General features: G+C 44.4%; 1 protein-coding gene across 1 annotated transcript; it reads left to right on the top strand.

Moving 5' to 3' along the window:
- The first annotated feature begins 674 nt into the window (after nucleotides 1-674).
- Nucleotides 675-15,842, top strand: LOC147089394 (putative G protein-coupled receptor 139). Its single transcript, XM_085977091.1, has 2 exons — nucleotides 675-821; nucleotides 14,734-15,842. Exons 1-2 carry the CDS (start codon nucleotides 752-754, stop codon nucleotides 15,633-15,635), a joined length of 972 nt encoding a protein of 323 aa, XP_085833217.1. The 5' UTR covers nucleotides 675-751; the 3' UTR covers nucleotides 15,636-15,842.
- Nucleotides 15,843-25,670: the final 9,828 nt, after the last annotated feature.

Here is a 25,670-nt window from a genome sequence, read left to right as displayed (position 1 = left end):
TCGTAGCAGGGAATGCTTCATTCATAAGTTTGACAGGAAGAGCTGTCAAATCTATAATTACTCTAAGCTCCAATACATCACTAAAACTTGAAATAAATTTTTAAAAATCACATTTTTAGAATAGCTATAAATTACGTGAAATAGCTATTTTAAACAATAATTTAAATTTGTGAAAAAAATAATTACATTTTCTAACGGGGCTAAAAATGAACCTACCTTTCTTTAAAGTATTTAAAATAATAAAACTGTGACAAAATGATTTAATTTTAATTAATTCACCACTGGGCCATGGTTTGCTTTCACTGACTGAGGTTGAAGTCCACACTGAGAACTGGATAGAAATTCTCTGAAATTACAGAACGTCATTATCACAGAGATCATCAGAAACCTGTAAATAATCCTGTTCTTGCTTCACCCAATATGGTCATACTGGCGATTGCACAGAGCGTGTTTAATCCTGAGCTTTGGGGAGATTCAAATTACATCTGTGCAATATCGGGTTAAATATAATTTATGATATTGCAACACGTTCTGTGAAAGAGATTAACTGAATATGTTTGTTTAGTCACTGTAAATAATGTCAGTCTCCTTGCGCCCTAATCATGTCAGTGGAGATTTCTCCCGCCTTATATAAGGGCCTTCGCTCAGTGTGTTAACCCAGAGTGTCTCTCGGAGCTTGGTCTACAGAAGAACCCAGGATCAGCACTCTGCAGAAGTTTGAAGAAAGGATCGGAGACCTCCATGAGAAAATATGGCAATGGCTGCAACTCTACGTGTGCAGAAGATTTATTATCCCACCCTTGCTGTTATTGGTGTCCCTGGTAAGTCTCTATCTCGTAGTATTAATCCTGTAATCATTTTTATTGTATTCCTGTCTGGAACTGTCAAATCCCAGTTGCTGTTGGTGTTCCTTGTAAGTGTCCCTGTCCCTATTTCATGCAGTAAACGATATTTATCTGTAAACACTGTGCTCATTATGCAAGTCTCCATATCCAACAATTCATTGTATTCTGTTTACTCCTCTTGCTGTGTGATTGAAAGTATATTGTTCCTTGGCAGTGTTACTGGGTGATTTATTGAATGAATCATTCCAGCGGCGTTCTGGAGCCACGTCATGATCCAAAACGTGACGTGGCCAGGAGGGAGCAGCTGATTGGGTGAGTATGGCCAGGGAGTATTTATACTCTATAGATTGACAGTTAAGCTTCATGGTTTATAAAGTTTAGAAGGTCTTCATTTTTTGGTGTTTATAGTTTCTAGTGTTAGTAACCAAGGGCCCTTGAGTGTATCGTTTAATTGTAGTGTAATAGGTGGTATTGATTGATTTAAATTACTTTAAATTAATTGAAGGGTAATTCATGGCAGGACAGCTTGGTGTCGTGGTATGTTCCTCCTAAACTATTTGGGAATCAGGGAAAATTCCTGTGTCCCTGACGACCATGTGTGTGGGAAGTGTTTCCAGCTGCAGCTACTGGCAGACCGCATTGCATCGCTGGAGCTGCGAATGGATACATACTGGAGCATTTGCGATGCTGAGGATGTCGTGAATATCATGTTTAATGAGTTGGTCACACCGCAGGTAAAGGCAGCACAGGCAGAAAGAGAATGGGTGACCATCAGGCAGAGTAGTAGGCGCAGGCAGGTAGTGCAGGGGTCCCCTGAGATCATCCCCCTCTCAAACAGATATACCGCTTTGGATATTGTTGAGGAGGATGGCTTATCAGAGGAAGGCAGCAGCAACCAACTTCTTGGCACCGTGGGTCATTCTGTTGCACAAGGCAGAAGGAAAAATAGTGGGAGAGCTATAGCAATAGGGGATTCTATTGTAAGGGGAGTAGCTAGGCGTTTCTGTGGCCGCAAATGAGACTCCAGGATGGTGTGTTTCCTCCCTGGTGCAAGGGTCAAGGCTGTCTCGGTGTGGTGGCAGATCATTCTGGAGGTTGAGGGCGAGCCGCCAGTTATCGTGGTGCATATAGGTACCGACGATATTGGTAAAAACCGGGACGAGGTCCTAAAAGCTGAAAATAGGGAGTTAGGAGGTAAATTTTTAAAAAAAGGACCTCAAAGGTAGAATCTCAGGATTGCTACCAGTGCCACGTGCTAGTCAGAGTAAAAATAGAAGGATGCTTCAGCTGAATACATGGCCAGAAGAATCATGCAAGGGGGAGGAATTCAAATTCCTGGTACATTGGAACCGGTTCTAGGGGGAGGTGGGTCCAGTACAAACCGGACGGTTTGCACCTGGGCAGGACCGGGCCCGATGGCCTAGGGGGAGTGTTTGCTAGTGCTGTTGGGGAGGGTTTAAACTAAAATGGCAGGTGTTTGGGAACATGTGCAGTGAGACAGAGGAATGGGAAACAGGAATCGAAGCAATAGTCAGGAAGGAGCAAAGCAAAAGTGGCAGGCAGAGAAGTCAAGGGTTTAAATCAAACATGAGCACAGTAAATAATAGTTCTAAAAGGTCTAAAAGTGTTAATAAAACAAGCCTGAATGCTTTGTGTCTTAATGCGAGGAGCATTCGTAATAAGGTGCATGAATTAGCTGCTCAAATAGATATAAATGGATAGGATATGATTGGGATTATGGAAACATTGCTCCAGCGTGACCAAGGCTGGGAACTCAACATCCAAGGGAATTCAGTATACAGGAAAGACATTCAAAAAGGAAAAGGAGGTGGGGTAGCATTGCTGATTAAAGAGTAGGTTAACACAATAGTAAGGAAGGATATTAGCTCTGCTAATGTGGAATCTGTATGGGTAGAGCTGAGAAATACCAAGGGGCAGAAAACGTTAGTGGGACTTGTATACAGACCCCCAAACAGTAATGCTGAGAATGGGGATGGCATTAAAAGGGAAATCAGAGATGCATGCAATAAGGGCACAGCAGTTATCATGGGTGACTTTAATCTACATTTTGATTGGGCTAACCAAATCAGTAACAATACTGTGGAGGAGGAATTCCTAGAGTGTATACGGGATGGTTTCCTGGACCAATATGTCGAGGAACCAACTAGAGATCAGGTCATCTTTGACTGGGTATTATGTAATGAGAAAGGATTAATTAGCAATCTTGTTGTGCGAGGCCCCTTGGAGCACAGCGATCATAATATGATAGAATTCTTCATTAAGATGGAGAGTGAAGTAGTTGACTCAGAGACTAGGGTCCTGAATTTATATAAAGGAAACTACGTTGGTATGAGGCGCAAGATGGGTACAATGATTGGGGAGTGTTACTAAAGAGGTTGACTCTGGATAGGCAATGGCAAATATTTAAATATCGCATGGATGAACTTCAGAATTTGTTCATCATTTTTGGCATAAAAATAAAACAAAAAAGGTGACTCAACTGTGGCTAACAAGGGAAATTAGGGATAGCATAAGATCCAACGAGAGGACATATAAATTGGCCAGAAAAAGCAGCAAATCTGAAGTTTGGGATCAGTTTAGTATTCAGCAAATGAGGACAGAGGGATTAATTACGAGGGGGGAAATTGAATATGAGAGTAAGCTTGCAGGGAACATAAAAACTGATTGTAAAAGCTTCTATAGATATGTGAAGAGAAAGAGATTGGTGAAGTCAAACGTAGGCACCTTGCAGTCAGAATCAGGGGAATTTATAATGGGGAACAAAGAAATGGATGACCAATTAAATACATACTTTGGTTCTGTCTTCACAAAGGAGGACACATGTAACCTCCCAGAGATGTCGGGGAACATAGGGTCTAATGAGAGGGAGCAACTGAATGAAATCAGTATTTGTAGGGAAATGGTGTTAAGGAAATTGATGGGATTGAAGGCCGATAAATCCCCAGGGCCTGATAATCTACATCCAAGGGTACTTAAGGAAGTGGCCCTAGAAACAGTAGATGCATTGCTGGTCATCTTCCGAAATTCAATTGAATCTGGAACAGTTCCCATGGATTGGAGGGTAGCTAATCTTACCTCAGTATTCAAAAAAGGTGGTAGAGAGAAAACAGGGATTTATAGACTGGTAAGCCTGACATCGGTAGTGGGGAAAATCCAGGAGTCCATTGTAAAAGATGTAACAGCAGAGCATTTGGAAAACAGTGACAGTAATGGACAAAGTCAACATGGATTTACAAAAGGTAAATCGTGCTTGACTAATGCACAGGAATGTTTTGAGGAAGTAACTGGTAGAATAGATAAGGGAGAACCAGTGGATGTGGTGTATTTGGACTTTCAGAAGGCTTTCGATAAGGTCCCGCATAAGAGATTAGCGTGTAAAGTTAAAGCACATGGGATTAGGGGCGAGGTACTTACTTGGATAGAGAACTGGTTGGCAGACAGGAAGGAATGAGTTGGAATAAGCGAGTCTTTTTTCGAGTGGCAGGCATGACTAATGGGGTACCGCAGGGATCGGTGCTAGTACCCCAGCTATTCACAATATATATTAATGATCTAGACGAGGGAACTAGATGTAATATCTCCAAGTTTACAGAAGTCACAAAGCTGGGTGGGCGTGTGTGCTGTGAAGAGGATGCTGAGAAACTGCAGTATAATTTGGACACGTTCGGTGATTGATCAGATATATGGCAGATGCAGGATAATGTGGATAAATTCGAGGATATCCACTTTGGTGTCAAAAACAGGAAGGCAGATTATTATCTGAACGGCAATAGATTGGGAGAAGGGGAAGTGCAACGAGACCTGGGTGTCCTTGTGCACCAGTCGCTGAAGCTAAGCGTGCAGGTGAAGCGGGCAGTTAAGAAGTCAAATGGTATGTTGGCCTTCGTAGCGAGAGGATTCGAGTACAGGAACAAGGATGTCTTGCTGCAGTTGTACACGGCCTTGGTGAGACCACACCTTGAGTATTGTGTGCAGTTTTGGTCGCCTTATCTGAGGAAGGAAGTTCTTGCCATGGAAGGAGTGCAGCGAAGATTCACCAGGCTGATACCTGGGATGGCAGGAATGACGTTAAAGGAGAGATTGGGTCGATTGGGCTTATACTCGCTGGAGTTTGGAAGAATAAGAGGGGATCCCATTGAAACTTATAAAATTCTAATAGGACTAGACAGACTAGATGCAGGATGGATGTTCCCGATGGTGGGGGAGTCCAGAACCAGGGGGTCACAGACTAACGATAAGGGATAAGCCATTTAGGACAGAGATGAGGAGGAATTTCTTCACCCAGAGAGTGGCACAACTGTGGAATTCTCTACCACAGAAGGCAGTTGAGGCCAATTCATTAAATATTTTCAAGAAGGAGTTGGATATATTTCTTAAGGCTAAAGGGATCAAGAGATATTTGGAGAAAGCAGGGACCGGGTTCTGAATTTGGATGATCAGCCATGATCTCATTAAATGGCGGAGCAGGCTCGAGGGGCCGAATGGCCTACTCCTGCTCCTATCTTCTATGTTTCCATGTTTCTATGAATATCTTACAGTCTGCTGTCTGCTCTGAGTCTGGGAGTAGATTTTACTCTTTACCATCTGGGAGTTAAACAGCGAATGAGGAGGCCGGTGGGATAAAAAGAGGGCGAGACGGATTTTCAGAACCAGCCATGGTCCTTCCATTGATTTTAAAGGAAGGTGGGTCGGGCGGGTTCTATTATTGATGAGGGGTCTGTTCCCCGAACCGATTAGTTGTGTGTGATCCGGACAGGCGGTGCTTAATTGTTAGACAGTGAAGACAGAAGCAAATCAAGTCAGAAAGAAGTTCATGTCTTTAAGGATATTTTTTACATCTGCTGGGTAAAATTAATGATACAGTGTTGCAACTGGCGATAAACCATTCCAATTGGTTGTAATTCCAATTGACTGTAAGTGGAGTAATGTGCAGAATAGATTCCTTTATCAGTTTATCGCTTTTTAATCCCTCGATCAATTTTAACCTATTCAGTTCTCACTTATATGTGGACAGCGCCAGATTAACATTGTTCCACTTCCATTCAGATATTTTCTCAAACACAAGGTGGCAGATCATATCGTTAGTTACATCATGTGCCACAGTTGATTTAAGAATATTCTCCTTTGGTCCATTTTTCCACTGCCGTTTCACACCCCAGATGTTTCCTGCCCAGAAAGAGCTGATGAGCCTTCTCTCGGTCTCAGCTGTTTGCTGAGATATTCCAAAAGCGAATCCCCAGACCCACTCTCTCCTCATGGTCTGGTGCCTTCCTCTGATTCCTCTACAGAATCCTCTTTAGTTAGAAGTAGATCCGCTGAGTGTGATTTTCGCTGTCTCCTGTTCCGACCTATCTCACTGCTGATGTTTATTTTGAAAGATCTCATTGATGTTTTTAATTCACTCTTGTACTCTGCCTCTGCAAATAATTTCAGCTAAAGTTTGAACCAAACCCGCCCGGCGGGAACAGGGCGCGTTCAGGATGGACACCCGTTTTACAGTCCGCCAGATTTTGCTCTTCATTGAATTCAATGTTCCGGACAATTGGACGGTGAGTGAAACAGTTGTCCGACCCGAACCCGCCCCATTTCCACTCGCCGAGTTAGTGTAAACTTCGGGTTTCTACAGGTCCTTGCTTGGTTTCGGTACCAGGGACCACTCTGAAATTATCGTTAATAAAATGTGAGGCAAGTCAGCAGGTGTAAAAGGCCATTCTGCCAGGGCACCTAAAATGGCTGAACAATCCTGTTGCTCGGCAAACATCCAAGCAGGCACTTTCCAGCAGAAGGCATTGCACAGTGAACAGGAGCAGCACCCCGGGGATTACCAACCATATCCCAGCGTCACTGAGCAGGAGAGCCGCCCTGGGGATTGCCCCCACCATATCCCAGGCTCACTGATCAGGAGCAGCACCCAGTGGATTACCCCCACCATATCCCAGGGTCACTGATCAGGAGCAGCACCCAGGGGATTACCCCCACCATATCCCAGGGTCACAGATCAGGAGCAGCACATAGGGGATTACCGCCACCATATCCAGGGTCACTGATCAGGAGCAGCACCCAGGGGATTACCCCACCATATCCCAGGGTCACAGATCAGGAGCAGCACCCAGGGGATTACCCCACCATATCCCAGGTCACTGGTCAGAAGCAGCACCCAGGGGGTTACCCCCACCATATCCCAGGGTCACTGATCAGGAGCAGCACCCAGGGGATTACCCACACCATATCCCAGGTACACTGATCAGGAGCGGCACCCAGGGGATTAGCCACACCATATCCCAGGGTCACTGGTCAGGAGTAGCACCCAGGGGATTACCCACACCATATCCCAGGGTCACCGGTCAGGAGTAGCACCCAGGGGATTACCCACACCATATCCCAGGGTCACCGGTCAGGAGCAGCTCCCAGGGGATTACCCCCACCATATTCGAGGGTCACTGATCAGGAGCAGCACCCAGGGGATTACCCCCACCATATCCCAGGTTCACTGATGAGGAGCAGTACCCGGGGGAATACCCCCACCATATCCCAGGGTCACTGATCAGCAGCAGCACCCAGGGGTTTACCCCCACCATATCCCAGGGTCACTGATCAGGAGCAGCACACGTGGGAATACAGCAACCATATCCCAGGGTCACTGATCAGGAGCAGCACCCAGGAGGTTACCCCCACCATATCCCAGAGTCACTGATCAGGAGCAGAACCCAGGGGATTACCGCAACCATATCCCAGGGTCACTGATCAGGAGCAGCACCCAGGGGGTTACCCCCACCATATCCCAGAGCCACTGATCAGGAGGAGAACCCAGGGGATTACCGCAACCATATCCCAGGGCACTGATCAGGAGCAGCACCCAGGGGATTACCCACACCATATCCCAGTGTCACTGATCAGGAGCAGCTCCCAGGGGATTACCCCCACCATATCCCAGGGTCACTGGTCAGGAGCAACACCCAGGGGATTACCCCCACCATATCCCAGGGTCACTGATCAGAAGCAGCTCCCAGGGGATTACCCTCACCATATCCCAGGGTCTCTGGTCAGGAGCAGCACCCAGGGGATTACCCACACCATATCCCAGGATCACTGGTCAGGAGCAGCTCCCAGGGGATTACCCCCACCATATTCCAGGGTCACTGATCAGGAGCAGCACCCAGGGGATTACCCACACCATATCCCTGGGTCACTGGTCAGGAGCAGCACCCAGGAGATTACCCACACCATATCCCTGGGTCACTGGTTAGGAGCAGCACCCAGGGGATTACCCCCACCATATCCCTGGGTCACTGGTCAGGAGTAGCATCCAGGGGATTACCCCCACCATATCCCTGGGTCACTGGTCAGGAGTAGCACCCAGGGGATTACCCACACCATATCCCTGGGTCACTGATCAGGAGTAGCACCCAGGGGATTACCCACACCATATCCCTGGGTCACTGGTCAGGAGTAGCACCCAGGGGATTACCCCCACCATATCCCTAGGTCACTGGTCAGGAGTAGCACCCAGGGGATTACCCACACCATATCCCTGGGTCACTGATCAGGAGCAGCACCCAGGGGATTACTCCACCATATCCCAGGGTCACTGGTCAGGAGTAGCACCCAGGTGATTACCCACACCATATCCCTGGGTCACTGGTCAGGAGCAACACCCAGGGGATTATCCCCACCACACCCCAAGGTCACTGATCAGGATGTGCACTCAGGGGATTACCCACACCATATCCCAGGTACACTGCTCAGGAGCAGCTCCCAGTGGATTAACCCAACCATATCCCAGGGTCACTGATCAGGAGCAGCACCCGGGGGAATACCCCCAACATATTCCAGAGGCAGTGATCAGGAGCAGCACATTAGAGATTACCCCCACCATACCCAGATCACTGATCAGGAACAGCATCAACGCAAATAGGCAAACCTTTCCCCAGGTCAATGATCAGGAGTAGCAGCCAGGGGATAATCCCCTTCAATATCAATATTCATTGATCAGGAGCACGACTCAGGCAATTATTCGCACCAAATTCCAGGGTCACTGATCAGGAACAGGACTCATGTGGACAATGTGCAACAGAAAATGTGAGAGATAACATAAAGAGAATGTCAAGAACTTTAAAAAGTGATAATAATAGTGTAAATCGTGGGATTGTCAAAGATATAAAGGAGAGCAATGGAAGACAAAAAAGACAGTAGGAGCTGTAAAGAGGGAATATGAAAAGAAAATTGCGATGGATATGAAAATGTAACACAAAATGTTTTAAAATTATGTACGGATAAACGGAGTAAGGAGTAATGTGGCCTCTTTAAAAACAGATACTGGTAATATTGCAAATGAAAATAAGGAAATACGAGACTTGTTGACGAATTACATTGGAACAGAGCCTATACACATAAGAGTGCATCAGAAAAAGGCGTCAGTGTAGGGAGGAATGGTTAAAAAGACAATATTAAATCCCCATATCTGAACGCACGTAGCATTCGTAACAAGATAGATGAGTTGACAGCACAAATAGAAATAAATGGGTTTGATCTGATAGCCATTGGAGAGACGTGGTTGCAAGATGACCAAGACTGGAAACTAAATATTATGGGGTATTTGCAATTTCGTAGGGCTAGGCAGAAAGCAAAAGGAGGTGGTGTAGCTCTGTTAATAAGGGATCAGATCAGTGCCGTAATGAGAAATGATATTGGCCTAAAAGATCAAGACCTAGAATCAGTTGGGGTGGAGATAAGAAATACTAAAGGTAAGAAGTCACTTGGCGGAGTGGTCTACAGGCCTACAAACAACAGCCACACAGTAGGACAGCATATAATTTAAGAAATATTTGATGCTTGTAAGAAAGTTATGGCTATAATCATGGGAGATTTTAATCTTCATATTGACTGGACAAAGCAAATTGGCAAAGAGAGATTGAGAAAGAGTTCTTAGAGTGTATACAGGATGGTTTCTTGGAACAATGAGCCGTGAACACAACCAGGGAGAAGACTATTTGATATCTGACCATTTGTAAGGAGGCTGGATTAATTAATGATCTCGAAGTAAAGGATCCACTTGGGAAGAGTGAACATAGCATGGTAGAATTTCAAATTCAGATTGAGGGTGAGAAAGCTAGATCTCAAACTAGTGTCCTGAACTTAAGCAAAGGTAATTGGAAAGGTATGAAGGCAGACTTGGTTAAATTGAACTGGGAACATTTATTGCAGGGAAAGACTGTAGAAAAGCAGTGGCAAACATTTAAGGAGATATGTCATTACTCTCAGCAAAAATATATTCCAGTGAGAAAGAAAGACTCTAAGAGAAGGAGGAACCATCCGTGGCTAACTAAGGAAATAAAGGATGGTATCAAATTGAAAACAAAACATACAATGATGCGAAGAATAGTGAAAGGTCAGAGAATTGGGAAATTTTTAAACCAGCAAAGGGTAACTAAAAAGACGATAGAGAGAAAAGGTAGCTTATGAGAGTAAGCTAGCAGGAAATGTGGAAACAGACAGTAAGCATTTCTACATGTATACAAAAAGGAAGAGAATAGCTAAAGTAAAAGTTAATCCCCTAAAGGATGAGGCTGGGGAGCTAATAAAATTGGAAACACAGAAATGCCGGAGACATTGAACAAATATTTTGCATCGGCCTTCACGGTAGAAGAAACTAAAAGCATCCCAATAATGGATAATCAAGGGGCTATTCGGGTGGGATGGAACTTAAAACAATCACTAACACTAGAGAGAATGTACTAGAGAAACTAATGGGACTAAACGTGGACAAATCCCCTGGACCAGCTGGCCTGCATCCTAGAGTCTTTAAATGGGTGGCTGCAGAGATAGTAGATGCATTTGTTGTAATCTACCAAAATTCGCTGGATTCTGGAGAGGTCCCAGGGGACTGGAAAACCGCACATGTAACGCCGCTATTTAAGAATGGAGGGAGACAGAATGCCGGCAACTATCGAACAGTTAGCCTAACAACTGTCATTGGGAAAATGCTGGCATCCATCATTAAGGAAGTGGTAGCAGGGCATTTAGAAAATCATAATATAGTCAAGCAGATTCAACATGGTTTATTGAAAGGGAAATCATGTTTGACAAATTTGCTGGAGCTCTATGAGGATGTAACGAGCAGGGTGGATAAAAGGGAACCAGTAGATGTCATGTATTTGGATTTACAGAAGGCATTCGAAAAGATGGCACATAGAAGGTTAGTACACAAGATAAGAGATGAAGCAGTTGGGAGTACTAGAATGGCTAGAGGATTGGCTAATGAACAGAAAGCAGAAAGTCAGGAAAAATAGTTCATTTTCAGGTGGACAAACTGTAACTAGTGGGTGCCGCAGGGATCAGTGCTGGGGCCTCAACTATTTACAATCTATATCAATGACTTGGATGCAGGGATTTAGAGTAATTTAGCCAAATTTGCTGATGATACAAAGATAGGTGGGAAAGCAAATTGTGTGGAGCACGAAAAGAATCTCGAAATGGGTATAGATAGGCTAATTGAGTGGGCAAAAATCTTGCAGATGGAGTTTAACGTGGTAAAATGCGAGGTTATACACTTGGTAGGAAAAGTAAAAAATATAACAAAATGCTGCAGTTCATAGGAATCTGTAGTTCCTTGTACATGAAACACAAAACGTTAGCATGCAGATACAGCAAGTAATTAGATAGGCAAATGGAAAGTAAGGGGGCTGGAGTATAACAGCAGGGATGTCCTGTTACAACTGTACAGGACGTTGGTGAGACCGCACCTGGAGTACAGTTTTGGTCTCCTTATTTAAGGAAGGATATAATTGAATTGGAGGCAGCTCAGAGAAGGTTCACGAGGTTGATTCCGGAGATGGAGTGGTGGTCTTATGAAGAACGGTTGTGTCAATAATCATTGGTGTTTAGCAGAATGTGAGGGGGTCTTATTGAAACATAAGATTCTGAAGGGGCTTTACAGGGTAGATGCAGAAAGGATGTTTCCCCTCGTGGGAGAATCTAGAACTAGGGTGCATAATTTCAGAATAAGGGGTCACCCATTTAAATCGGAAATGAGGAAAGATTTCTTCTCTCAGAGGGTCGTGAATCTTTGAAATCCTCTCTCCCAAAGATCTGTGGAGGCTGGGTCGATTAATATATTTAAGGTGGAGATAGTCAGATTTTTGAAAAGTAATTGAGTCATGGGTTATGGGGAGCGGACACGGAAGTAGATTTGAGGCCACGATCAGAGCCGCCATGATCTTATTGAATGACGGAGCAGGCGCGAGGGGACAAATGACCTCCTCCTCCTCCTACATCTTATATACTTATGTTCTTATGTCAGCATTCACAATTGAGGAAGATGATAATATACCTGACATTCCAGGGAAATTATTAACGAATCAATGACAGGAACCCACAAAAAATAACGTAAGCAAGAAAACAGTATTAGCAAATATAATGGTAGGAAAGTATGATAATCTCCAGGGCCAGATGGTTTCCACCCCGTGGTTTTAATGGAACCAGTGAGGAAATAGCAGATGCATTAGCCATAATATTTTGAAGCTCTCTCGAGTTAGGAATTGTCCAGTTAGGTTGCAAAATTAAAACTGTAATTGTTATTTAGGAAAGCTGAAATAGAGAGAAACCAGAAAATTATAGACTGGATAGTCTAACAGCTGTTTTTGGGAAGTTATTCAGCAAAACTGAGCAATTATTATTTATTTATGGGATGTGGTCTGCACTGGCAAGGCCAGCATTTTTGCCCATCCCTCATTGCCCTTGAGAAGGTGGTGAAGAAGGTACTCCCACACTGCTGTTAGGGAAAGAGTTCCAGGCATTTGACCCAGCTACAATGAAGAATCAGCGATACACTGCTAAGTCAGGATGGTGTGTGACTTGGAGGGGGACTTGGTGGTCGTGGTATTCCCAGGCGGCTGCTGTCCTTGCTCTTCTAGGTGGAAGAGATCGCAGGTTTGTGAGTTACTGCCGAAGAAGCCTTGGCGAGTTGCTGCAGTGCATCTTGTAGACGGTACACACTGCAGCCACGGTGCGCCAGTGGTGGAGGGAGTGAATGTTTATGGTGGTGGATGGGGTGCCAATCGAGCGTGTTACTTTGTCCTGAATGGTGTCGAGCTCTTTCAGTGTTCTTGGAGCTGAACTCATCCAGGCAAGTAGAGAGTATTCCATCACACGTGAGCCTTGTAGATGCTGGAAAGGCTTTGGGAGTCAGCATGTGAGACACGTGCCACAGAATACCTTGTCCCTGACCCACTCTTGTTGCCACAGTGTTTATGTGGCAACAAGAGCAGGTCCATTTAATATCTGGTCAATGGTGACCCCAGTAAGTCGATTGTGGGGGATTCGGCGATGATAATGCTGTTGAATGTCAAGGGAAGGTGGTTAGACATTAAGTGATACGGAACCGATTTAGATGAATCAAATTTGAATACCGATAGACATGATCTCATGAAATGGCGGAACAGGCTCGAGAGGCTAAATGGTACACTGCTGCTCCAATGTTCATATGTTCTGAACACCCCATAATATCCCAGGGACACTGGTCAGCATCAGGACTCAGGGGTGTGCATACTCAGCAAATCCCAGTGTCGCTGACCACCATCAGGGCTCAGGGGTGGGCATACTCAGCAAATTCCAGGGTCACTAAAAAGCATCAGGACTCAGGGGTGTGCATACTCTGCAAATCCCAGGGTCACTGGTCAGCATCAGGACTCAGGATTGTGCATACTCAGCAAATCTCAGGGTCACTAATCAGCATCAGGACTCATGGGTGTGCATACTCAGCAAATCCCAGGGTCACTGATCAGCATCAGGACTCAGGGGTGTGCAAACTCTGCAATTTCCAGGGTCACTGGTCAGTGTTTGGACTCAGGGGTGTACATACTCAGCAAATCCCAGAGTCACTGGTCAGTATCAGGACTCAGGGGTGTGCATACTCAGCAAATCCCAGGGTCACTGGTCAGTATCAGGACTCAGGGGTGTGCATACTCAGCAAATCTCAGGGTCACTGGTCAGTATCAGGAATCAGGGGTGTGCATACTCAGCAAACCCCAGATCACTGATCAGCATCAGGACTCAGGAGTGTGCATACTTAGCAAATCCCAGGATCACTGATCAGCAGCTGCACCATATTAGAGGATAATACTGCAGAGGCTGGAAATCTGAAATAACAACAGAAAATGCTGGAAATACTCAGCAGGCCAGGCAGCATCCGTGGAGAGAGAAACAGAGTTTACGTTTCAGGTCTGGGACCCTTCATCAGTTCTGATGCTGCCTGGCCTGCTGAGTGTTTCCAGCATTTTTTGTTGTTATAGCAGCAGGGTTGAATGGGGTTTACACCCTCAGCTTATCCCAGAGTCACTGATCAGGAGCAGGACCAAAGGGGGTTACACCCTCAGCCTATCCCAGAGTCACTGATCAGGAGCAGGACCGAAGGGGTGATACACCCTCAGCATATCCCAGAGTCACTGATCAGGAGCAGGAAACAGAGGGGATCAACCTCAGCATATCACAGGGTCACTGATTCCAATTATAACTGACAAGGCCCAGATTCGATGCTGGGATCTTCTGTCAGCACTGTCGGGTTTTGTTGGCACCAGTCAGGGCGTTTACTCTTTGTTCATCAGCAGAGACCATATTCTATTATTGGACATCTCTGAATAAACATAACCGTGTTATTTTTCGTGTTTATTTACCAATTTGCTCAGACCTGGACTTCTCAAATCATTACTGATAGTTGACTTGAAGCCTTATCTCTATAATAACGTTCTGTCACGTTGGATTCCTTCACGGGATGTTGTGGGCTTTCAGTAAATGACATCCATTGATCCACAGCACTGATATTTCTGCTCCCATTCTGATGTATAGTTTCCATTTTCCCCCTTCCTTACAGTTAACTTAGTGACGATTGTGACCCTGTCTCGGGGAAAGTGTGGACTCTCCAAATGTGTCACTCGGTACCTGGTGGCCATGGCAGCGGCGGATCTACTGGTCGTTATCATCGATCTGATACTGAGGCACATCCCCATTGTTTATTATAAAACGTTTGACTTTCTGTTCGATATTAAAGTGTGTAACATCCACGCCGTCCTACTTTATGCAGCCACAGACTGTTCTGTCTGGTTCACCGTCGCTTTCACCTTTGATCGATTTGTGGCTATATGTTGCCAGAAGCTAAAAAACAAATATTGCACCGAGAAATCGGCGGCGGTGGTTATTGGAACAATGACTGTGTTGTTCTGTGTGAAGAACATTTTCTGGTACTTTTTGTTTACAGGCAGATATCTGCTTATGAGACTACCTTGGTTCTGTGCTATGCCCTACAGCGTTATGTTTTCACCAGTATGGACAGCAATTGAATTTCTACATTATATTTTCAACCCGTGTGTACCATTTATCCTGATTCTGATGCTCAATATTTTAACTGTCAGACACATTTTGTTGACCATCAGAATTCGCAAGCGACTTCGGGACCGGGTCAGTGGGGAGAGTCCCAGTGATCCAGAGTCAAAAAACAGGAGAAAATCAATTACTGTACTGTTTGTGATCTCGGGGAATTTTCTCCTTCTATGGGCTGTACTCATGGTGGCCACGATGTATTGTAGATTTACTTTGCTGAATATATTCGATGGTTCTCTAAACTTCAACATTGTACTTGAAATTGGATATATGCTCCAGCTCCAGAGTTGCTGCACAAACACTTTTATTTATGCCGTGACCCAGAGTAAGTTCAGAGAGGAGCTGAAGAATGGGGTGAAATATCCCTTCACTGTGCTTTCTAAGATTGTAAAATAACGAGGAACACGGAAGATTTTCACACGAAGGACACAATCTTGATTCACAGCTTATCTCAGCCCCTCTCCACCCAGTCTCTGTAATCGTGTTGTTTTGACGGCAAACCGAGCTGGTTTGATTGAAATTGAATTTGATGCAATGTGTGTTTTGTAAATTTGGATCAGCTGCCGTTTGTGGAGAATCCTTTACTGTAATCACACATTTAGAATAAAATTAAACTGATATGGAACATCCCTGTTGGAAACAGTTTATTACGTTTCATTGCTGTCTGTTTTCATGGATTTTGGCCGGATTGACTGTGACTCAATGTAATGGATTGTAGCTGGGAAAACATACACCAGTCCACAAAACCGCGAGTTCCTCTTTACAGAGACCATCTCTGGCTAGTTTAATGACTCCTGCAGCCCAACTGCTGAAATTCAAGTTCTTCATAGTTAACATTCGTCATGAGGTGTATATGAGGAGTAAATTACCGCTCAGCTCATGGATACTGTGCGCATTACAATGGTTAACTTTATAAAGCCCGGAATTTGCGGTGGGTAATGACGGCGAACTAATAACGTTCGCTGTTATTACCCCTTTGAAGCTGACCGCAACTTTGCGAAATAATGCATGGGCATCTAACCGCGAAAATTCTGATGCTGCAGTCAGTCATTCACTGTTCCAACACTGGCTGCATGTGTCCCTGCCCCCACCCCCATAGCCGACAATCAGTGCAATCAGGGAAATCAGTGAAACTGACCAAACCTGGGCTTTTCCTGGCAATATCGCTGTTAAATACCCCATTAAATTTTAGACCTTGTTGGATTCGGTATAAATGGGGTTTCAACACCGAATTCATAGAATCATATAAAGTTACAGCATGGAAGGAGACCATTTCGGCCCATCGTGTCCGAGCTGGCCAACAAACTGCCTAATTCCACTTCCCAGCTCTTGGTCCGTAGCCCTGCAGGTTAGAGCATCTAAAGTGCACATCCACGTACTTTTTAATATGTTTAGGGTTCCTGGTTCCACCATCCTTTCAGGCAGCGACTTGCAGACCCCCACAACCCTTTGGGTGAAGAAATTTCCCTTCAAATCCCCTCTGAACCTTCCACCAATTACGTTAAAACTGTGCCGCCCTGGTTTTTGACCCCTCTGCTCAGGGAACTAGGTCCTTTCTATCCATTTTATCTCTGCCCCTCATAATTTTTTACACCGCAATGTCTCCACTCCACCTCCTTCGTTCCAAGGAAAACAGACCCAGCCTATCCAATCTTTCGTCATAGCTAAGATTCTCTACTCCCAGCAACATCATTGTAAATCTCCTCTGTATCCTCTCTAGTGCAATCACATCTGTCCCGTAATGTGGTGACAGGAACTGCACACAGTACTCTAGTTAAGGCCGAACTAGTATCTTATATAGTAGAAGTCTAAACCTCCTGCTCTTGTATTCTATGCCACGGCTAATAAAGGCAAGAATTCCGTATGCCTTCTTAACCACCTTATCTACATGGCCTGCTACCTTCAGGGATCTGTGGACATGCACTCCAAGGTCCCTTCGTTCCTCTACATTACTCACTGTCCTACCATTTAATGTGTATTCCCTTTCCGTGTTAGCCCTCCCAAATGCATTACCTCACACTTCTCCGGATTGAATTCCACTTGCCACTGTTCTGCCCACCTGACCAATTTATTGATATCTTCCTGCAGTCAACAACTTCTTTCCTCAGGGTCAACCACACAGCTGATTTTAGTATCATCTGCAAGCTACTTACTGATACCGCATATATTCATGTCTAGATCGCATATATATACCACAGAATGCAAGGGACCTAGGACTGAGCCCTGTGGAACCCCACTGGAAATAGCCTTCCACTCACAAAAACACTCATCAACCATAACCCTCTGCTTCCTGTCTCCGAGCCAGTTTTGAATCCAACTTGACACATTGCCCTGGATCCCACGGGCTTTTAACTTTGTGACCAGTCTGACATGTGGAACCTTATCAAAAGCCTTGCTAAAGTCCATATAAATTACATCAACCACCCTACCCTCATCCGCCCTCCTTGTTACCTCCTCAAAAAATTCAATCAATTTTGTCAGACACGAACTTCCCTTAACAATGCCGTGCTGACTAGCCTTAATTGATCCGTGTGTTTCTAAATGAAGATTTATTCAGTCCTTCAGAATTATTTCCAATAATTTTCCGACCACCGATGTTAGGCTGACTGGCCTTTAATTACTCGGTCTACCATTTTCTCCCTTTTTAAACAAGGGTACCACATTAGCAGTCCTCCAGTCCTCTGGCACCACATCTGAAGCCGGAGAGGATTGAAAAATGATTGTCAGTGCCTCTGCTATTTCCTCTTTGCTTCGCTTAATAGCCTGGGATACATTTGTCCACTTTTAGAGCTGCAAATCCCCTTAATACTTCCTCTCTCAGTATTTTGATTGCATGAAGTATTTCACACTTCTCCCCCCTGATAGCAATGTCTGCTTCGGCCCTCTCCTTTGTGTAAACAGACGCAAAGTATTCATTTAGAACCCTACCGGCGTCTCCTGCCTCTACACACAGATTAAACCCATGATCTCTAATAGGCCCTACCCTTTCTTTAGTTATCCTGTTACTCTTAATATTGACTGTTATACAAGCGTTATCGCCCTGAATAAATATTTTTTTAATTTTGTGGTGTGTCATATTTCTCCATTTGATAAAATGACGTTTTAAAGACATTTTTTTTTAAATTACATTTTTTAAAAGTTTGTTCATATTTATTTCATGTTTATCTTTTCCCCATGTGAGAGCCCTAACCTTCGTTTTTCACTCGAAAACATAGAAACATAGAAACATAGAAGATAGGAGCAGGAGTAGGCCATTCGGCCCTTCGATCCTGCTCCGCCATTCAATGAGATCATGGCTGATCATCCAAATTCAGTACCCTGTCCCTGCCTTCTCCCCATATCCCTTGATCCCTTTAGCCTTAAGAAATATATCCAACTCTTTTTTGAATATATTTAATGAACTGGCCTCCACCGCCGTCTGTGGCAGAGAATTCCACAGGTTCACCACTCCCTGGGTGAAGAAATTCCTCCTCATTTCAGTCCTAAATGGCTTACCCCTTATCCTTAGACTATGACCCCTGGTTCTGGGCTCCCCTGCCATCATAAACATCCTTCCTGCATCTAGTCTGTCCAGGCCAGAAATAATTTTATAGGTTTCGATGAGATCCCCTCTCAATCGTCTAAACTCCAGTGAGCATAAACCCAATCGACACAACCTCTCCTCATACATCATTCCTGCCATCCCAGGTATCTGCCTGGTGAATCTTCGCTGCACTCCCTCCATGGCAAGTACGTCCTTCTTCAGGTAAGGCGACCAAAACTGCACACATTACTCAAGGTGCGGTCTCACTAAGGCCCTGTACAACTGTAGCAAGACATCCTTGTTCCTGTACTCGAAACCTCTTACCACTTGCCTTCTTAACCGCCTGCTGCACCTGCATGCTTACCTTAAGGGACTGGTGCACAAGAACACCCAGGTCTCTTTGCACTTCCCCTTCTCCTAATCTATTGCCATTGAAATAATAATCTGCCTTCCTGTTTTTGCCACCAAAGTGGATAACCTCACATTTATCCACATTATAGTGCATTTGCCATGTTTCTGCCCAATTACCCAATCTGTCCAAATCGTACTGGAGTTTCACGACATCCTCCTCACAGCTTACTCTCCCATCCAGCTTTGTGTCGTCTACAAATTTGGAGATATTACATCCAATTCCCTCGTCCAGGTCATTAATATATATAGTGAACAACTGGGGTCCTAGGACTGATCCTTGCGGTACCCCACTAGTCACTGCCTGCCACTCGGAAAATGACCCGTTAATTCCAACTCTTTGCTTACTGTCCGCCAACCAGTTCTCTATCCAAGTCAATACTTTGCCCCCAATCCCATGTGCCTTAATTTTGCACGCTAAGCTCTTATGTGGGACCTTATCGAAAGCCTTCTGAAAGTCTAAATACACCACATCCACTGGTTCTCCCTTACCTATTTTACCAGTTGCATCCTCAAAAAATTCCAGTAGATTAGTCAAGCATGATTTACCTTTTGTAAATCCATGTTGACTTTGTCCGATCCTGTCTCTGCTTACCAAGTGCTCTGCTATTACATCTTTTATCATAGATTCTAGCATTTTCCCCACTACCGATGTTAGGCTTACCGGTCTATAATTCCCCACTTTTTCTCTACGACCTTTTTTGAATAGTGGGGTAACATGAGCTACCCTCCAATCCATGGGTACTGTTCCAGAGTCTATCGAGTTCTGGAAGATGACCAGCAATGCATCTACTATTTCTAGGGCCACTTCCTTAAGTACCCTGGGATGTAGATTATCAGGCCCTGGGGATTTATCAGACTTCAGTCCCATCAATTTTCCTAACATCATTTCCCTACAAATACTGATTTCTTTCAGTTCCACCCTTTCATCAGGCCCTATGTTCCCCAGCATCCCTGGGAGGTTATTTGTGTCCTCCTTTGTGAAGACAGAACCAAAGTATGAATTTAGTTGGTCTGCCATTTCTTTGTTTCCCATAATAAATTCCCCTGATTCTGACTGCAAGGGACCTATGCTTGACTTCACCAATCTTTTTCTCTTCACATATCTATAAAAGCTTTTACAGTCAGTTTTTATGGTCCCTGATAGCTTACTCTCATATTCTATTTTCCCTTTATTAATTAATCCCTTTGTCCTCTTTTGTTGAATCCTAAACTGCTCCCAATCCTCAGGATTATTGCTTTTTCTGGCCAATTTATATGTCGTCTCCTTGGATCTTATGCTATCCCTAATTTCCCTTGTTAGCCACGGTTAAGTCACATTTTATGTCTTATTTTTATGCCAAACTGGGATGAACCAATTCTGTAGCTCATCCATTCGGTCTTTGAATGTTTGCCATTGCCTATCCACCGTCAACCCTTTGAGAGCCATTCCCCAATCAATCCTACCCAACTCGCTCCTCAGACCATCGTAGTTTCCTTTATTTAAATTGAGGACCCTAGTCTCTGAGGCAACTACTTCATTCTCCATCTTAATGAAGAATTCGATTATATAATGGTCGCTCCGACCCAAGGGGCTTCGTACAACAAGATTGCTAATTAATCCTTTCCCGTTACATAATACCCGGGCTAAGATGGCCTGATCTCTGGTTGGTTCCTCGACATATTGGTCCAGGAAACCATCCCGTACACACTCCAGGAATTCCTCCTCCACAGTATTGTTACTAATTTGGTTGGCCCAATGTATATGTAGATTAAAGTCACCCATGATGACTGCTGTGCCCTTATTGCACGCTTCTTTAATTTCCCTTTTCATGCCATACCCAACCTCCGCCTTACTGTTGGGAGGTCGATATACCACTCCCACTACTGTTTATTTCCCCTTAGTATTTCTCAATTCTACCCATACAGATTCCACATCATCAGAGCTAATATCCTTCATTACAATTGTATTAATCCCTTCTTTAACCAGTAATGCTACCCCACCTCCCTTTCCTTTTTGCCTATCTTTCCTGAATATCGAATACCCCTGGATGTTGAGTTCCCAGTCTTGGCCGTCCTTGTGCCACGTTTCCGTAATCCCAACCAAATCATATTCGCTTACCTCTATTTGTGCTGTCAATTCGTCCACCTTATTACAAATGCTCCTCGCATTAAGACACAAAGCATTCAGGCTTATTTTTTTAACGCTCTTAGACCTATTAGAATTATTATTTACTGTGGCCATGTTTGATTTAAACCGTTGATTTCTCTGACTGCCACTTTGGTTTTTCTCCTTCCTATCTTTTGCTTTTATCCCTGTTTCCCTTTCCTCTGTCTCCCTGCTCAGGTTCCCAACCCCCTGCCATTTTAGTTTAAACCCCCCCGAACAGTGCTAGCAAACCTCCCCGCAAGGATATTTGCACCACTCTGGTTCAGGTGCAACCCGTCCGACTTGTACAAGTCCCACCTACCCCAGAAGCAGGCCCAGTGATCCAGGAAACTAAAGCCCTCCCTGCTGCACCAACTCTTTAGCCACGCATTCATCTGCTCCATCATCCTTTTCCTATACTCACTAGCACGTGGCACCGGGAGTAATCCAGAGATTACAACCTTTGAGTGCCTGCTCTTTAATCTGCTACCTAGCTCCCTAAATTCTTGCTGCAGGACCTCCTCCCTCATCCTACCCATGTCATTGGTCCCAATGTGAACCACGACCTCTGACTGTTCACCCTCCCGCTTCAGAATGCCCTGCAGCTGTTCAGTGACATCCTTGACGCTGGCACCAGGGGGGCAACAAACCATCCTGGAGTCACGTCTATGGCCACAGAAACGCCTATCTGTTCCCCTTACGATAGAATCCCCTACCACTATTGCTCTCCAACTCTTTTTCCTCCCATTTTTAAAAAGTCTGAATAACCACAATTTCTTCAAGTCCTGCTTCCTGTGAGAATTCTACATTGCGTTTCACAGGCTATAAGTTGATAAATCAGCGTCATTAACAATATAATTAGTTGAAGCTATAGCCCAAAAAAAGTTTTTGTATAAAAATGTAAGGATGAAATTGGCCTGGGCAGGGACAGTAAAACGGGCGATGGTGAATCGGCAGCCTTTATGACGTGCCCTCGGTTTACTTTTCCATTTAACACAGTGCTCCATACGGGGTCTGACCAAGGCTCTGTATAACTGAAACATTAATTCCTCCAATTCATATTAGAGCTCCCTTGAGATTTGATGTTTAATTCTTCTCAGGACACCTTGGAATTGGCACAAATGATGCCTTGCCAGAGCTGCCGACAGACCAAGGAGCAATCATTGAAAAAACTGAATTAATCTTTCAAAAAGTGAGTATGACGTGGTGCAGCTGAAATATAAGTAGACAAGATTTTTTATTTAATTATTACAAAATACAGCACCTTAAAATGACAATAGTAGAGGCAGTTCAAACACCAGCGACCACTAACATACACGGATGAGCGATTTGATTTCCATCTTACACCACGTATCTCTCGTAATCTTCTGCTGTGCCTTTTCTAGTTTCAGTTTTTCTAGAAGTCTTGGACAACTATCATCGTGGCTTCTTTAACATGAGAACCTCCATAAAGCAACTGCATAGGGTTTATGCAACCTGTCATCATAACTTGACCCTATAAGCCCATATAATCATTGTGGTGAATCTGGGCTGTTCCTCCTCCAGAACCATAATATATATTTCCTGAGGTTCGATGCCCAAAATTAAATGCAGTACCGCAAATGGGGCCTGGCTTCACTTCCTTTCATTTGTGTTTCAGCCCCCATTAGCATCGAATCTTAAAGCCCTCCAAGCAACAAGGGAGTGGCAATAAATTGAACCTTGTCAGCGTCACCCACAACCCAAGAACCAACAAATAATAGAAGGTCTGTATAATTGAAAACATTCAAACCTGTAGTGGTGCAGATGCAATAAAATTGTAAAGATATTTTTATTTTAAATTACAGAAGATAAATAATCTGTGGCCACTAGTGGAGGCCAACTTTGCACCAAGAAACTATACATCGATAGCCATTTTAATTTGTATATTAAACTGGTGAATCTCGAGATTTTCTGTGATGCCTTTCCTCTTCACTGCATTGCAAGAAACCATGGCAAACCTTCAAAGCTAACTTTCAATATGGGAACTTCCGTAAAGCAAATGCATAAAGCATGGATGACTGAGTGAAAGGATCACCTTATCTGATGAATTGCTGGTGCCAAGAGTTTGGGCCTTTGAATAAATAATTTTAAAAACTTTTAGAAATCAGAGATAATATGTGAATACATGGTTTTGGCCAAAACTCCAACCAAACAATGTTACAGCTCATGAAGAGGTCAATCTGCTCATTGAGCCTGTTCCACAGCACTCCATCATTAATATCACTCCCTCTCCCCACAGGCCACTATTTTCATTTGTTTCGTATATTTATCCAAATTCGCTTTTAAGGATGCAATGATCTCTTCATTTACCACTCCCTGTAGCAAATTATTCCATGCTCCAACAATCCTCTCCTCACTCTCCTGGTGACAATTCTGAATTGGTGATCCATCGTCACTGACCACACTCCATGCACAGAGGGAATAGTCTTTGATTGTTCACTATATCAAAAGAACGTATAAACGTAAAGATCTCTTTTAAATTTCCTATTAACCTTGTCTGCTCCCATGGAAAGAATCCAAGTATCTCAAATATACTTACATAGCTATTCTCTCCCATCTCTGGCACCTTCCTGTGCTGTGCTGTGCTGTTCGCTCTGTATAGCATTAATATCCTTTGTATAATGCGATGTCCAACACTGCATGAAGTACTCTAGCTGTATCCTAACCAAAGCTTGGTGCAAAATTATCAGTACCTATTAGATAGACACAGGTATTGACTTAATAGGGATATTAAGATTCAATCATTCCGGTCATTATTTAATACTCTTATTTACAGTATATTTGAATTATATTTAAATTTATTTCACATATAAACCTGTCTATTTTGAATCAGAGTGGTTGAAAAAATATCACATTTAAAGTAGCCAAACGTGGTTATAAACCTGCAAACTAACAAGTGACGAGAACGTGGAATGCCTCTCTTGCAACCTAACTTTCCATTCAGCCATCCAAGAACAGGATAACACAAGCCACCTCCCCAGGGGAAAGCTAGACAGCAACATCCCCTTAATCCACCTCACTGACATAGGACCCAGCACTCAGAAGATCATAGCAAGTGTTGAATCGAATTGGCTGAAGACTGGCTTCTGTGATGGTGAGGACCTCAGGAGGAGGCCAATAAGGATCATCCACTCGGCACTTCTAGCTTAAGATGGTTGCAAACACGTCAGCCTTGTCTTCTGCACTCAAGTGCTGGGCTCCACCATCATTGTGGATGGGGATATTCACGGAGCCTTCTCCTCCCGTTAGTTGTTTAATGGTACACCACCATTCACAACTGGATGTGACAGGGCTGCAAAGATTTAATCTGTTTGTGTGATTATGGGATCTCTCTCAATAGCATGCCTCATCCACCTTTCAGCATGCATGTAGTTCTGTGTTGCAGCTTCCCATACACAGCATATAACACATTATAGGGACAATAGTAGAGGCAGTTCAAACACCAGAGAGTACGATTTTCGGGCCTTGAGCGGCGGCTGGATTAACTGCGGTGCACCGTCAGGCTGAGAGTTATGTGGATAGCACGTTTTAGAGGTGGTCACCCCGCAGCTTAATTGTATGCAGGCAGAGAGGGAATGGGTGACCGCCAGACAGAAGTGGAAGACCAGGCAGGTAGTGCAGGAGTCCGCGGAGTGCATTGTGCTCTCCAACCAGTATTCTGTTCTGAGTACTGGTGAGGGTGATGGTTCCTCTGGGGAATGCAGCCAGATTCAAGCCCAGGGCACCATGGGTGGCTCAGCAGCACAGGAGGGGGGGAGGAAAAAGAGTGGAAGAGCAATAGTGGTAGGTGATTCGATAGTTAGGGGAGAAGACAGGCGTTTCTGCGGCGTTAGATGTGACTCCACGATGGTATTTTGTCTCCCTGGTGCCAGGTTCAAGGATGTCACTGAGCGGCTGCAGGACACTCTGAGGGGGATGGGTGAAAACCCGGAGATCGAAAGAGGAATGAGGTCCCGCAGGCAGAATTTAGGGATCTAGGAGAGAGATTTCAAATCAGGACCTCAAAGCTAGTATTCTCCGGATTACTCCTGGTGCCATGTGCGAGTGAGTACAGGAATAGTGGGATAGAATAGAGGAATGCGTGGCTGGAGAGATGGTGCAGGAGGGAGGACTTTCGATTCCTGAGAAACTGGGAATGTTTCTCTGGAAGTTGGGACCTATACATGCCGGATGGATTAAACCTCAACAGAGCTGAGACCAATATCCTCACGGGGAGCTACATTAGTGCTGTTGTCGAGGGTTTAAAGTAGCTTGGCAGGGGTTGGCCACCAGCATATAGGAGTAGAGAAGAGCAGTAAGGCGCATAAAAGAGTGAGTGTGTTGGATAGTACTAGAGAAGATAGTAATAGAG

Source organism: Somniosus microcephalus, unplaced genomic scaffold, assembly GCF_052327205.1.
Source record: "Somniosus microcephalus isolate GS21.2 unplaced genomic scaffold, FLI_Smic_1.0 unresolved_chr4, whole genome shotgun sequence".
Classification (NCBI taxonomy): Eukaryota; Metazoa; Chordata; class Chondrichthyes; order Squaliformes; family Somniosidae; genus Somniosus; species Somniosus microcephalus.
Note: the sequence above shows the minus strand (reverse complement) of the source record. Positions and strands in the feature narration are given on the sequence as shown.

Bases quoted from the DNA above. Each gene is read 5' to 3' on its own strand.
- LOC147089394 (XM_085977091.1), top strand. From the start codon at position 752: ATGGCAATGGCTGCAACTCTACGTGTGCAGAAGATTTATTATCCCACC. The intron at 822-14,733 runs GTAAGTCTCTAT...CCTTCCTTACAG, and splicing joins TGCTGTTATTGGTGTCCCTG to TTAACTTAGTGACGATTGTG.